The sequence below is a fragment of the Vitis vinifera genome, chromosome 12 (assembly GCF_030704535.1).
Source record: "Vitis vinifera cultivar Pinot Noir 40024 chromosome 12, ASM3070453v1".
NCBI lineage: Eukaryota > Viridiplantae > Streptophyta > Magnoliopsida > Vitales > Vitaceae > Vitis > Vitis vinifera.
This window is the reverse complement of record NC_081816.1, coordinates 9088377-9102876: the sequence shown is the minus strand read 5'-3', so window position 1 is coordinate 9102876 and position 14500 is coordinate 9088377. Positions and strand designations below refer to the sequence as shown.

At 37.7% G+C, this 14500-nt stretch overlaps 2 protein-coding genes across 4 annotated transcripts; both read right to left on the bottom strand.

Annotated features, from left to right (window-relative positions):
* Positions 1-821: 821 nt before the first annotated feature.
* LOC104880924 (glucan endo-1,3-beta-glucosidase 4) lies at positions 822-2598 on the bottom strand. Its single transcript, XM_010659147.3, has 3 exons — positions 2235-2598; positions 1799-2050; positions 822-1118 (listed from the first exon to the last, which is right to left on the bottom strand). The coding sequence occupies exons 1-3, from the start codon at positions 2299-2301 to the stop codon at positions 1084-1086; spliced, it is 354 nt and encodes a 117-aa protein (XP_010657449.1). The 5' UTR covers positions 2302-2598; the 3' UTR covers positions 822-1083.
* A 306-nt stretch (positions 2599-2904) lies between these two features.
* On the bottom strand, positions 2905-12808 carry LOC100263145 (histidine kinase 2). 3 transcript variants are annotated; one of them, XM_010659149.3, is made up of 15 exons: positions 11364-12808; positions 9992-10267; positions 8670-9167; positions 8198-8473; positions 7741-7910; positions 7447-7659; positions 7169-7355; positions 6920-6971; positions 6600-6829; positions 6372-6470; positions 5403-6070; positions 4605-5111; positions 3834-4262; positions 3584-3642; positions 2905-3439 (listed from the first exon to the last, which is right to left on the bottom strand). In XM_010659149.3, exons 1-13 carry the CDS (start codon positions 11754-11756, stop codon positions 4013-4015), a joined length of 3819 nt encoding a protein of 1272 aa, XP_010657451.1. In that variant the 5' UTR covers positions 11757-12808; the 3' UTR covers positions 2905-3439; positions 3584-3642; positions 3834-4012. The 3 variants fall into 3 exon arrangements, with proteins under 3 accessions (XP_010657451.1, XP_002269977.2, XP_010657450.1); XM_002269941.5 differs by having other exon boundaries at positions 2905-3642; positions 11364-11767; positions 11957-12808; XM_010659148.3 differs by having other exon boundaries at positions 2905-3642.
* Between the last annotated feature and the right edge of the window lie 1692 nt (positions 12809-14500).

The window sequence follows — 14500 nt, the reverse complement described above, 5'->3', positions numbered from 1 at the left end:
GCTTTAACCCTAAACCCAACACCACCCATAACCCAACCCCTCTCCCTACTCTCCCACTAGCACTACTTGAAAATAGGCTATTAATTTATTAGATTTCTGATTGCCATGTTTGGTTGCTGAGAAAATAAAAAGACCAAAATTTTTTAATATGCTTTCTGTTATGTTTGCAACACAGATAAAAGATCTGCTCTTCCTTGATTCACTTTTAAGATGAAGGTGCAAAGAACTCATCAGTACATCTTTTTTGTGGGATTTGAGCTAGTTTATATTGAGTGAATTCAATGGTCCATCCCATTAAAAACTACTTCTGTAAGGGATTGGGAATTCGTTCTTTCTAATATGTTTTACAGGCACTTCAAAACTAGATTTGCCATTGGAAAGAGAAGGGAAACGGAGAAAAACATTGGATTCGAAAGAGATGGAGAAGTTTCTACGGTAGAAGATGCTACCAAGGAGATTATACAAACAGGAAGAGAGCTGGGAATAGGAAACGGGTAAATGCATCCTACATTTATTTCCAGAACACTGAAATTGGAAATGAAAGTAGCGATACTTAAGTATTTTCACTGTTCAAAATACCATCAAAGTTTTCTCACCTGAGAATCAGAGATTGGGAGCTAAATGCCCTAGTTGTGAGCCCATAGAATACATTGTTTCTTTGATTGAATTCATTGACAGGTGAAAGCCCATTGCATCCAACTTATAGAACTTTGTTTTTCCTTTCTGCTACATCTCTCTTGTAATTCAGTGTAATTTCATTCTGACGGATTTATATCAAATTCTTTGAAGCATTGTTTCCTGTTATTTTTTAGTTTGCAGAATGGTCGAAAAGCTCAAAATCATTTACCTTTCTCAGCTTTAAAATTCGTTTTCCTTTGAAGTCAGGCCAAAAATGTTTACAACCCCATTTCTGCAAGACTTGAAGTTTGCTCCTGATACAAAACTCAACCCCACCACTCAGCTATGAAGGAAGAACTACAGCAAACTTTATGGGAATCTTTCCTCAAGAAGACAAAAAGAAAAGAAAAAGTCTTCAACTTTAATTCTGCTCATGGGACTTCATAAACTAGACTTGCCTTCGAATCAAGGAATGAAGTCATAATGGCAAGAGTCATGACCTGCATATACACAAAACATTTAGAAGTAAAACTACCATCCAAGAAGAAAATACCAAATGAAAAAAATACACGACTGTCGCAGAATCAGACATTATGGACTCAAATCATAAGAGTTATGAGTTTTTTAGTCAGTTAATAGTTTAGCAAGGTATCAAAGCAATGGTTAAGTAGAGGTCTTGTACTAATCAATAACGTAGTCTTGAGATCGAGAGAACAAGTATTAACCCCCCCTGGTGAAAAGGTAACTTTATACTATAATAATTTAAACAGCAAACATGATTTAGCTGAACCCCACACGGGGGGTTGATGCAGCTGGTTTGGTTTCTTCAATCCTTTACGGCACGATCAAAGGTAAAGTGTGCCCACCTCTACTTTTTTTAAAAGGTATTTAGCAAGACATGGGCAAAGCCTACTCACATGGCCTACACTTTCCAGGCACATGGAGCTGCCTCATTCTTGGTTTACCGCCATCACTCCATGTGATGATTCAAGGAGTAGCTTGTACAAACATGGAATATTTGCAGAAGAAGTACCATGTCAGATGACTATGATGCCAATGCTGGTGACTGCGATCAAGATCAGATTCAATTATTTGATCAGCAGTGTGGCTTTTAGCCATACCAAATGTGACTTCAGAGAACCAAACAGAGGAGTTCACTCTGGGATTCATCAGTGCTTACTTGGGTCGAGTTCAGTGATCATGGCAGCACCATTGAAGTAGCAGGTTCCACCCTTGTTCTTGAACTTCTGATAGTAGTTATTGAAGGCATATGAAGCATGGTCCCTCACAGTGTTGGGCAAATAGCAAGGCTTGTTCACCTGAATCTTGCTACAATCTGCACCTCCTTCCCCACAAGCCCAATCAATGCCTGCCTGCAACTCATCGTCTGGGGTCTGCTCATCAGCTATGCACCATTGCTCGAACTCCCCAGCTAAAGCATTCAACCAAAAAATAGCAACATTAGAAAAGAAGCATAATACTTGATGAACTATCAGATTTTCAGAGATTTCATTAAGCATATAAAACCAAAGACCAAGAATACAAGTTTTCGTGGTTTAGCCAATCTCTTATGAAGCAAAAGCTAATAAAACTTGAATGGGCAATGGAAAAATTACCAGATTTTGTTCCTGTTGACACCAAAAGAAGTAGACCAAGCACAATCCTCAGCAAGGAAATTGGCATTGTTTCTTTCTGCCAGAGAGGGAGAGAGAGAGAGAGATGGTGATATAACAGATAACCTTCCACCCAACAGTGTAGTCTTGTGACCACATAGAGCTGCTCCCTTTCAATTAGAATATTTGAAAATCTCTTTTGACATTCTCAAAAACCCAATCACTACAAAATAAAGTAAGGACCCTTTACAGTTGTTAGATGAAAGATAAGTAGGTGGTTTGGACTTTTCAAAAAGGCCAAAGTCATTCCACCTAATGGAAAAAAACAGAGCATCAAGGATCGCTTTGACCCTCTACATGGTGCACATGGATGTGAAGATTTTGGCCTGTTTTCTCTGCTGAAAACACCTAATTCCTCGGTCTCAACTGTTTCATTGATAGAGTAATGCAGATTAAGCTATGGAAAATTCATCACAGCCCTTGGTCAACCTGTTCTAGAGGAGCTTCCTATGTGAGCTTTGTCTGCAACTACTCTACAAGAAACTTACACTTAAATCAGAAATGCGTTTCTTTTTTTGGGTTTTCCTATTCCATTGCATTATTACAAATCTCCAGGTACAGCAACAAAGATGGGTGACAAATGAAATGAAAATATGTGCAGGGGAACGGAAACTTAAATCGAGCAAACTATCATTTATACATTATACCAAAAAGAATTGTTACAATTCAGTTCAGGGTGAAACGACACTCAATTTCAACAGGAAAAAAACACCTTATTCACAAAATGCAACATTATGAGCAATACTGATATTCAATTCCTCATATCCCTCTACCATCAGTAGAACAACCCAGAATGAATAGAAAATCTTGTAAGAATGCAAACTAGTATAATGACCTATTGCCAACCCGGAAATGGTCTTCTATGTTCTGTATATCCTCCCTCGTGTTTCACTATTGCTTCTAGTCATCACCTCTTTTTGGTACTTTGCCCAATCTCCCTCATAATGGGTAGATTTGAACTTCGGTGATATAATGTCCAAACAATCATAATAATATGAATGATTCAATCTTTCACCCTCTTGAGAATTTGGATCTTCTGCCTGCATTCTTCCAGTTCCAGCAACTCTTGGGTGACGGAAAGACAACTCACTCATCTCATCAGAGTTCAAATATGGGTGTCTCACCACTATATCACTTCAGGCTCAAACCTGATTAAGGAAGAATGCACAAAATATCACAAAAATAAATAATAGGGCATCAAAGGAAAGGGGTTATATACAAGAAAAATAGCCCCCTTTTCTCTTATTATCCACAGCAGGTGATCATAAGATAAGGAATGGCTGGGAACAAACTGGCCACAAGCAGTTAATGCTCTCCCTCCTTGTATCCATGCCACTTCGATCCAGCATCCCTGAAAACAAATAAACAATTCCCAAATGGCCACGTGAGGGAGAAGTTAAGAGGAGATGATGATGATGATGATGAAGCCTTATATGAGAATGGGAGATTTCAAGAGAAAAATTCATGGTGTCAACATGATGAATTTGAGCCTACATGCAAATCAAAAGTCAATAAACAATAGAATAATGTTAAGAAAGTTACCATATTAGGAAAGGCAGAAACAGTGGTTGAACCTGCAAATCACACCATCTCACAGCAGCCAGGCTTGTCGCTTGTTGGACAGCCATCTAGCTTGGGGAGTCAAGTCTGAAAACAAAGTCAGATCAACCAACTGGCTGGACCACTACTGAACAACCCACAAACATGTCAGTCCCACTCCATTAACCAGACTCAAAGAAATGTGCCACTGCTGAATAAAGCTGATCTTCTTCGAATGGCTTTGCCACATAACCATCCATTCCACACTTCATGCACTCTTCATTATTTGCCTGAATAACATCAGCAGTCATTGCTAAAATTGGTGTGTGCCAATAAGCCACATTTGCAAACATCTCTATTGATACTTCTCCAGATTTAATTCTCTCATTAACCTTGCTCTCCATTCGGCGGATTTCCTGTGTTGCTCTAAACCTGAAAAATTAAAAATTTAAGAAAATAAAAACTCTAAATTGAACAGTACACTTATGACTTATCTAAAAGATGCTCAACAACTCACTTATTCACCACCCATCACTATTTTCCCCTCCCCCTTTGTATGAGTCTGGCATTTTTTAACAAGTATAAACAAGATCAACAATTTTGGTCTACATAACCAGAATTATCTCAACAAGCCAGTGTAGGGTAACCAAATTTATTAGCTACTGATCATGCAGAAAAGGCAAATGCCTAGGTCCATTATTGTGCCAAAGGGATATATCCTTTGCATTCACAATTTAGACAAAAGAAAAAGAAGATTAAAGTTCTGCACATTACCCATCCATCTCTGGCATTTGGAGATCCATGAAGCAAGCATCAAAGTTATGGGGTGGCTTAAGCATCAAAAGAGCAGCCTTGCCACTGTCCACGCAGGTGACAATTGCTCCATACTTCTTGAGAGCAAATTCTGCCACCCTTCGGTTAACAGCATTGTCATCCACCACCAAGATTCGCTTTTCTCTTAACAGATTCCCAAGAGTTAATGGTTTTCCTCTATTCGCTTGCTTTCTCTTGCCAATTCCAAAGACTTCCTGGAAGCAAGAAATCAATACGCTTAACCGAAGAGGCTTCATTAGTACATTATCCACAAAACCAGCTGATTTGAGCTCATTGCGCTCAGCAGAGCTCAGAGAGGTGTCCAAAAGGAATATTTTTGGACGTTTTTCTTGGACTTCCACAGTGCCATTTGGCCTGAGCTCTTTGAGCATATGATGGAAAACAAGACCAGCCTCCTTATCCCAAACCTCTTTGTCAACCAGAACCATAGCTACACTAGTTGATGCACTGCAGACACATGATCAATAATATATTAGAAAAATCAAGCACAAAAAAACTACAATACCATAATATATTATAACTCAACTACATTGACGGGGGAAGAAAATTTTCCATGATTTCCTTTCATATTCTGATGCTAATGTTATTCCAAATAAGTAGTACTGTGGGTTTTCTTATGCATTTAATGATATCAATGTATATTGAAGTCTCAACTCTTTAATGGCTTCGTTTCGAATTCTCAAATTCAAGTCACTATGATCCTTAGTTACAAAAATACTAAGTGAAATGGAAATCTACCTTGGATCGGAATTATTGGACAGATAAGAGCATGCAGATATTAGGCTGAAAGTTTTATCGACTGATATGCCCAATCTCTGAAGATGATATCTTGTAACCTCAGCTCGGATGCTTCTACAATCAACCACCAAGGCTCTCAATTCTTGGAACTCAGAACCAGCTGGATCATGAGGTTGCTGCTTTGTATCTAGTAAACTAGTTTCTCCTTTTGTGAAAGCCACAGTAAATGAGAAGGTACTTCCAGTGCCGGGTTCACTCTCAAACCCAATTTCCCCACCCATAAGATCCACCAAACGCTTGCTAATGCTTAATCCTATTCCAGTCCCACCATACGTTCGAGAAGTGGAACTGTCAGCCTGCATAAAAGGCATGAAAATTCGACTTTGAGCTTCTGAAGGTATTCCCACACCCGTATCCTCGACAGTCACTAATAATTTAATTATGCTGGTTTCCTCCATTGAATCTGTGCAGCTTAACTTTTTAAACTTCTCCCAGCTTTTCCATCTGTTGACCACAGGAAACCCACTCAATGTATTATAGGAATTGTTTGAGCTGTCATGGACTATATTCAAGCTCTGTCTCAGCACTTCGTCCCTGAGATCAGGTGGCCCCACCACTTCATCTGCCAGATGCACCGAGACAAAGATATGCCCTTTGTCATGTGTGAACTGCAATATGAGCATTTTAGAAATCAATACACTAAAACCATGTATGGCATTTTCATTCTTGCATGGATCCAAGTTTCAAGTTGCCTTGATTGGATGCAATCCAAAATATGCTTAGGTATGGAAGAATCTAAATTTTGATATTTCGGGATATCAAATAAGTTCCATCTGCTTTAGTGGAAAACAAAATCAGGAAATGGAATTTGGCCATAAATGTTGGATGAAGTCAATTGGCATTGTGAATGCATTGCCAACCATGAATGAATTCCCCCCAAAAATGCAAGAAATAAGAAATATAACCCACCTTTATTGAATTTCCAACAAGATTGGTAATTATCTGCCTGAAGCGCCCGGGGTCTCCAATGACAAATTCAGGCACTTGATCAGAGATGTAGACAGCCAACTGCTCTCACCGAAAAGAACATCCAGAACCAAATTTAAGTAAGAAGTAGCATCACGTAACAGTAAAAGCAATAACCAACCCAAAAAAGAAATAGATTAAACATGTGAGAAGGCAAAAATTGGTTCTTACCTCGATCCCCTTTTCATGAGATTTGCCTGAGAAGAGTGATAAAACATTATCAAGAGCAGCACGCAAATCAAAAGGAACAGCTTCAAGCTCGAGCCTTCCTGATTCTATCTTAGCCTGATCAAGAACCTCATTTATCAGTGATATTAGATCTTTCCCACTAGCATGAGCAGTCTCAGCATAATCCTGTTGGTTTGCATCAAGACCCGAGTCCATCAGCATTTTCAGCATACCTGAAATTTGAATTGGAAGTTGTAACAGTCAATTAATCTTTTTATAAATGCAATGACAATAAATGTAAATCAAAAGAAGTTTTCCATTACCTAAAACACCATTCATCGGAGTCCTGATTTCGTGGGAAACAGTTGCAAGAAACTACAAAAGAGGAAGAATGCTTTAGTGATATGATCAAGGTGGAAATTTTATTGGGGAAAAGAATAAAGCTGAAGAAGAAAATTCCTCAGGATATTCCTATCAAAAAAAAATCCTCAGGATAAACTATTCGTTCTGAGGAAAGATATTGCAGTCACAAATTTATAACCATCCATCCACTTGGCCAAAATAAAATGCACCTGAGATTTTGCCACATCTGCAGCTTCAGCACGAACTTTGAGTTCCATCATCTGACGATAATCACCCTCCACTTTTGCGATTCGGTTTATGGCAGCATGAAAAATATGGCCCACAAGCAAAGTAATAACTAAGACCCCAACTGATGCCGTTATTGCTGTCCAAGGTGGAGGAGGCTTCTGCTTGAACCTGTGGCAAAAGGGAAAAAAACTTTAACCATGAAGATGCAGTAATCCCTTGTCTTTACAAACATGTACTTAAATAAGCAGCAAAGGCTCACCTGCAGTGCATCTCATGCTTCCGAGCTGGATCCCCAAAATCAAGGTTGCTAATGCGCAATAGGCCCGTATCTGTAACATTAGTACCATACATATTGATGGGTGCAGATGCATTAGTTGTATCATAAACATTCACAACTATCGTCTGCTTGCTGGCAAGTTGGTGTAGAAGCTTCTTCACTAGTGATGGGACATCATAAGACGCACCTAGATACCTTTTTTTTTAACATAAGGTTCAGTGGTTTGGTCTTGAAAATATAAACAGTTTAGTCTCAGGTTATGTACAAAGAACTCACCCTACAGTAGCTTCAATACGTTGCTCTGGTGTAGCATCTGGAGGTAGGTCAGCGTTATAGACAGCAAATGTGAGTACAACACCCAAGTGATTGGATTTCAGTAGCTTAAAAGGAGATGTCAATACTCCCTTTCCAGATGCCCTAGCTCGCAAGATGTTCTCACGGTCTTCCTGTATAACATTAAAAATATTAACAGGAAATTTTGATATTGAATATAAGCTCTTCCCAATAGTGCAATCACTACATCAGCTCTATCAGTTGACCAGGGAGCCATTTCTCGTTGAACTAATAAATTTTACACTGAAGCACCAAGGAGTTTCTTATTTAGTAGGGTGCAGAGAAGTGTATTGAAGAAGAAATTGTTCATCAGGGAAGTTCAATCATGGGATTCACAAAAGAATGCTCAATGAAAAGGAACAAATGCACCCTAAGATTAACGAAAAAAAAAAAGCTGCACCTTTCCAGACATCATGTCAATAGATACTATATGAGAAACTGTTTCTTGAGAAAATATGACGGGTGCATATTCATCTTGAATGGGTGATGGATCTAAATTTTCCAGAATACAATCTTGGACTAGAGTCTGGTCCTCAGTTTCCATTTTCTTTATTGTCCATCCATGTTCCTTTTCAAAGTGTTCTCTTTCTGAGTGAAGAACTTTCAAAGCATAAGCAACACCACTAGTAAGTGGCCTCTCAAAAGCCGTTCTCTCGGTATATTCTCCAAATGTTTTCTGCGAAAAAGAATAGAGATTCATCAAGATCAAAATAATTATGACAGCAAAATGCTACCGTACAAGTTTTTACTTTTCTGTCTGAATCCTTAATCAATCAATTTGTTGAATAGTATTAGGATTCTCCTTCTTCTAGTATAGTGAAAGGATAGAGATAGAGCGAGTGAGAACCGAATCAGCTGGATGGGAACACTACCTGATCAATAGCAGAAGGGTGTTTTCCATGGTGAAAGGTTGAAACAAGAATAGCCAATGCATGCACATGATTCATGCTCACATTGAACTGATCCTGCAACATCCGGGCTCGTTCATCGCACATATTGGTAAGTGTTTCCCTTCTTCTCAAGTTAATATCCTTATTCAAGTGCCAAAATAACCAAATAGATATAATCACCCCAAGTAAGACAAATATTATTAGGAGCTTCTTCCTCCACTTCCCAGCAACTTTAGATGAACTCTGGGCCGGCTGTTGCTGCTTCGGCCGCAACTGCCGCTGCTGCTGAACCTGTGACTGCTGCTCAACCAGCTTCTGCTGCTCAACCAGTTTCTGCTTCCGATTCCCCCACAGTTTCACATGAGAACCAGACAACTTGCAGCTCACAACCATTCCAACAAGGACCCACCAACCAACTTTTACCAAACAGAGAGAAAAATTCTCACAGTGCTCTTTTGTACAGTTCGCCAGAGCCCTAATCTGCAGGATATTCCAATCAAATACAAAATAAACAAATAATCATTTTGTATCCTAAATCATTTTTTTTGATAAACTTTTTGTATCCTAAATCATGGGAATAAGCTCCAACATTTTTAAAAATTTTAGCTAGCTCCCTGAATGAAATAATAAAAAAAGAAACATGAAAACAGAATACAGTAAAAACTAGTAGTGCTCTCACCAAAGAATTTAGAATAAGGAAAAGTTTATTATTCATATAAGCAGTTTGAAAGGGCATGAATTCTTCAGTTCACATTGAATGCACATGCATATTTTTTCGTGCTTAACACATCCTACTTCCTGACTGTATTCTTCACAACTCAATTAACCAAAAACTAAACATTAATTTGATCAGATTATTCTTATCTGACCTCTTTATCCACTCATCATTGCTTCACATTCAGCATGATAATTTTTTGGAATGTAAACATTTCAGATTCATGAAATCAATTCTATGTCATTTGTCTAACCTTGTGTGTATTGAGAACTTCCAGAGGAACAACCTATAACATAGAAACTCCATTCTGACTCGGGGGAAGCATTTACTATGTAAATAATCTTATGGCATTCCCACACAATGTATACAAAATACAAATGCTGTTCTCTTGCATCACCATTAGATAGCTTTGAATGTTTATGTTCTATGTGGCTATATCCTACACGTTTCCTCCATAGGCATCCCATAGGGCATGTTTTATGACATAGTTAATTACAGGAACTTCTGAAATTTCCACACATGATGAACTCAATTCAGAGAAAAGAAAGCAAAAAAGTCATGTCATACTGGTACCAATGAATGAATCTACCTTTTCACCACTCTGACCATCAAGCGAAACTGATGAAGACGTAGACTGCGAACTAAATGATGCAGATTGGTCCCCTAGCAAAGATAGGTCAAGCTTTCCAGGGATGTTCTCATCTCGAACTGGGCATTGGTCATTAGGTTCTAAACTTTCTGCAGCCTGATCATGCTGCTTCTCAAACTCTTGATTCTGTGAACATGGTACCTTAAGTGCACAGGCAATAGCATTGCCTGGTGGCATTTCAAATCCTGCTTCTTTGGTACATTCCAAGGACGCTATCTGCAATACACGAGCCAGAGAGATTTAATATGCATACAAGCATAAACAATCCAAACAATTTTGTTCTTCTAGTGACTTTAATTGGTCTTAGTTCATATATGATGTTTGAACCTGGTAATTGTAGCAGCAATGTTCAAATCACCCAAATCGATGAACAATAATAATGGCAAAGATAAACCAAATTCTTAAGCAGATTGTGTTTGATTGATTATGGTGGCAAGAACTAAAACATTATTTTATAATCACTAAATTGGAAATTCATAACATACATCTCTCATGAGGTCCCCTGATCCTCCTTTCCCAGGATGACCTTGCCATCTTTATACTTCTTTTGCCAATACTTGAAAAATTCAACATTTGCTTTATGGTCAATATCCCACTGTCCCTTTTCTAGAACATGGAACAAGACAGCTTTTAATATCAAAGTTCCTAAACAGCATCTTAGTTACTTGTTTTTCTCTGGTTTTTTCTTTTTTGTATTCTTTAGTATATAAGCTTCTTCATTGTTCATCACACTATTGAAAGAAAACTATATTATTTCCAGTACTTCCAAAACAACAAAGCATATTCTGGAGAAGGAACTTAGAAGAAACCATGGGAAAAGAATACTTGACATCACCACTCCAATTGCAGATTATTCGTTCAAGCATTTGGTATTACTTTAGGCACAGCTGAACAGGGTTGAAGGCTGCCTAATTATACCTAATTCAACCTCAATCGCTAGAATGAATATGCATTAGAGCATTACTTTATCATACTCCCATTTTCAGCTTCACTTCATTTCTTCCTCGTATTTCATTTCTAACCAGCTTTCAAACAACCAAATTCGAATTGTAAATAAAACCAAGAAGCATGTGTAAACAGCAGAGTCACCAAATCCTACAAAAAGGAAAGTTTCAAAACATGGCCACCATATCCTACTCTGTACTAGTATCCAAGTTCAGTCAACTTCTCAAACCAAAAGAAGAATTTTCTCAGCATAAACAGTTAATATCAACAGCAACTACTTCAAGCTAGAAGCCAAAGAGTTAAAACCACAAATAGGAAGAGTCCAAAGGCATTAAACATACAAGTTTAAGAGAGATAAGCATGGAACCTGATCTGATTCAGCGAATAAAGAAGCCAAAGAATGAAGCTGGTTCTTGCTGACATTGAAATGCTCTAGCAAGATTCGAGCTTTTTCTTCACACAAGTCTGGAGTCTTCTCCTTCCTACTCAAAGCCCCAGCATTCAAAACTGAGAGAAAACAAATGAGGCCAATAATAACTCCTAAAAGCCACAATAACAGAAACTTTCTCCTCCATTTCCTGACACAATTAGACCCATGCAAAGGCTCCTTTGACTTCTTCAGCTTCAAATTGGCCGGCAATCTGCCACTAAAGCCAGAAAGCTTGCAATTCAAGGACATCTTAAGCAAAACCCACCTGCATATCTTCAAAATGAGTCTTGAGAGCTTAAGAAAAACCCCAGCCACAGCCGAAAAACTCATCAAAACCAAGGCTTTAAGAGAGCCCCAGTAAGAAGATTCAAGTAGATTGCAGGAAACGCAGTTGATTCATCACCAAATCCAGCACCCAAAAGTCATTAAAATCCGAGCGTCAAAAGAACCCACCAGGAAAATTCAACTAAAAAGTGAAAATGCAAGAAACCCAGCTGATTTTTTCACCAGACCCAGCTTGAATTACTTACCATATCAAGAATATATAGTGGTCCAACCTCTTTGATCTCCTCTCTGTCCTCTACTTTACGGTTTAATACTTAGTTTCTTTCCCCTCACTCTGCCAAGCTTTTAAACCCCATCAAAACCACACCACTTTTGAAGAATACAAAGGAGAGAAGAATCATGCCAAAAGAGAAGCTGAACCGAACCCAGTTGTTATTTCGCCTAACTGCAATGGAATCATTAATGGGATAAGCAAAAAAATGGTTTTTCCCGTAACTGGTTATTTCCATCTCCCCCAGCTCTGTACAGAAGAAAGAAGCATCAAGTTTGAAACTTTATGTGAAAAAACAAAAGCAAAACTCATTATGAAGAAAATTTGGATGAAACCCAGTTGGTTTCTCTGCATACCCAACTGGAATCAATAATCAGAGTGGGATAAAAAAATAAAAATAAAAATAAAAATAAAGGTGCCTCCTTTTTCCCTCTTTAACCCCCCCTCTCACTCTCTCTCCTCAGTTTGGTGCTGTGCATTTGTTATTGAGGTTGGGCACATCATTATCTCATCATCTAGTGGGGAAGGTTAAGGCAAAAAAGCAAAACAAACCCAAGATCAAAATCACCCCCATCTATCAAAAATACCATACATTTTTTAATTTAATTTTTTTTTTTTTTATGCCCCCTCCTCTTTTTTTTTATTCAAATTTACTTCTCTTTTGTTCTTCTTCGTCTCTTTTGCTTTTGCAAGACTTGAAAGAGACAGCACCATTCAGCGTTTAAAGACGGGGTATTTGTTTTCTGCTGCTGTTCAGATATACGGATTTAGATAGAGAGAGTCTCTAGAGAGAGAAAGAGTCTGACACAGTTAGAGAGAGAGAGAGGCAAGCAGGCAGGCATCTATGAATTTAATCCCCCCCCCCCTTTTGGCCCCAAAAGTCGCCAATAAATCGGCTGGCTCTCTAGTCTCTCCAAGGAATGGTGGTGCTAACGCGCGCCAGGGGTTTGGGATTCTTAACGTACACTTTATACTTGGAAGATATAATTGATGATGTGGGCATCCATGACCCACGTATGTCGGCTACATACCTTACCCACCACTATATAATATTGGAGAATATATATGACAAGGGCACAGGGACAATGTGACTCAGTAAAGCCACCATTAAATTAATCTCAATTAAATCCAAAACCATGATTAGTTTGACCATCACTTTGGAAAATATTATATTTCTTAGGGCATCCCCCTAATGTTGAATGCTGTAAAATTTTGGTTCAACCCATGTTGTAAAACATTGTACAAGTCCTTAACTGTAATCCAATGATTATTAAGAAATTTTGAATTAAATTAAATTAAATTAAATATCCATAAAATTGTATAAAAGCTTCTAAATGAATGGTGGAGATGGAAGCTTGATTGAACTCAGAAGCCAACAAGATTGGTTAATCCAACCCTACAATGGTGGACCCACATGAAATAATTTTTTGATTTGTAAATGAGGGCTAAAGCTATGGGTTGGGTTTGCATGATGAAACTAAAAGTTAGAGAAGCCAAACAAAAAGGGGTTCATTTTGATGTGCCATTTATGTCAAAACATTGAGAAAAAAAAATTGTGGGTTCCATCACACATGCCCAACTTCTATCAACCACTAAAGACTTCTAACACAAAGACCATAATGGTTGGTGTTTGATCACCAAAGGGTTTTTACCCACAAACCCAAAAAAATAAAACAAAGAAAAAGAGAACCCTAATCCTCTCCATTCATTTGATGGGCCTTTGGGGTCCCATACCTCTTTGTAAGTCACTTTAATATCATGGCCATTGGAAGCTTTATCCTTTCTTTCTTGTGTCATCTTCTCTTTTCGTTTCTAGCAATAGGAAGAACTACCAAGTACATGTAACAAGTGCCTCATTGTATGGGCCATATTGGGCAACAAACATTTAGGTTCAATTATTACTAGATCAAGGTGGCCTTTAGACCCACCACCATCTGTATTCTTAATTCTTTCCCCCAAGGAAGATTTGTTGTAATCAATATGTACACATCATAGTATTACCCCTTCTAATTCATTCATTTTGCACCATATGGAAAAAATAAAGGAAAATTCATAATTAAGACATGATGAAATTAGGGTTAGAAATGGTTCTTATTTGTGAGTCAACATCGATGACTTTAATAACCAACCAGATATCATGAGTTAAAAAGAGTAGGTAAAACACTAATATTTAAAATAAGTATTTTCTTTTTAACATGAATTTTCTAGAAATAACAATGTTATCTTCGAGTTTTTTTTATATTAATTATTTAAATGTTTTTAAAGCGAAAGTACAACAAATAAGAATCTAATCTACCTTCGATAAAAATTGACATCCATTATGTCCCAACAATAATTTAATACAAAAAATTTTATTAAATAGTTACGTAGCGTGTACATAATTAAAGAACATTATAAGTAATGCAAACTTTTACGAGGAATATAAAACATTATCGATGTTTGAATTATTTTAAGTAATGTACTTCAATCTAACTTGGAATTCAAGTTTACATTACAAAGATATCTACCTGATTTGTTC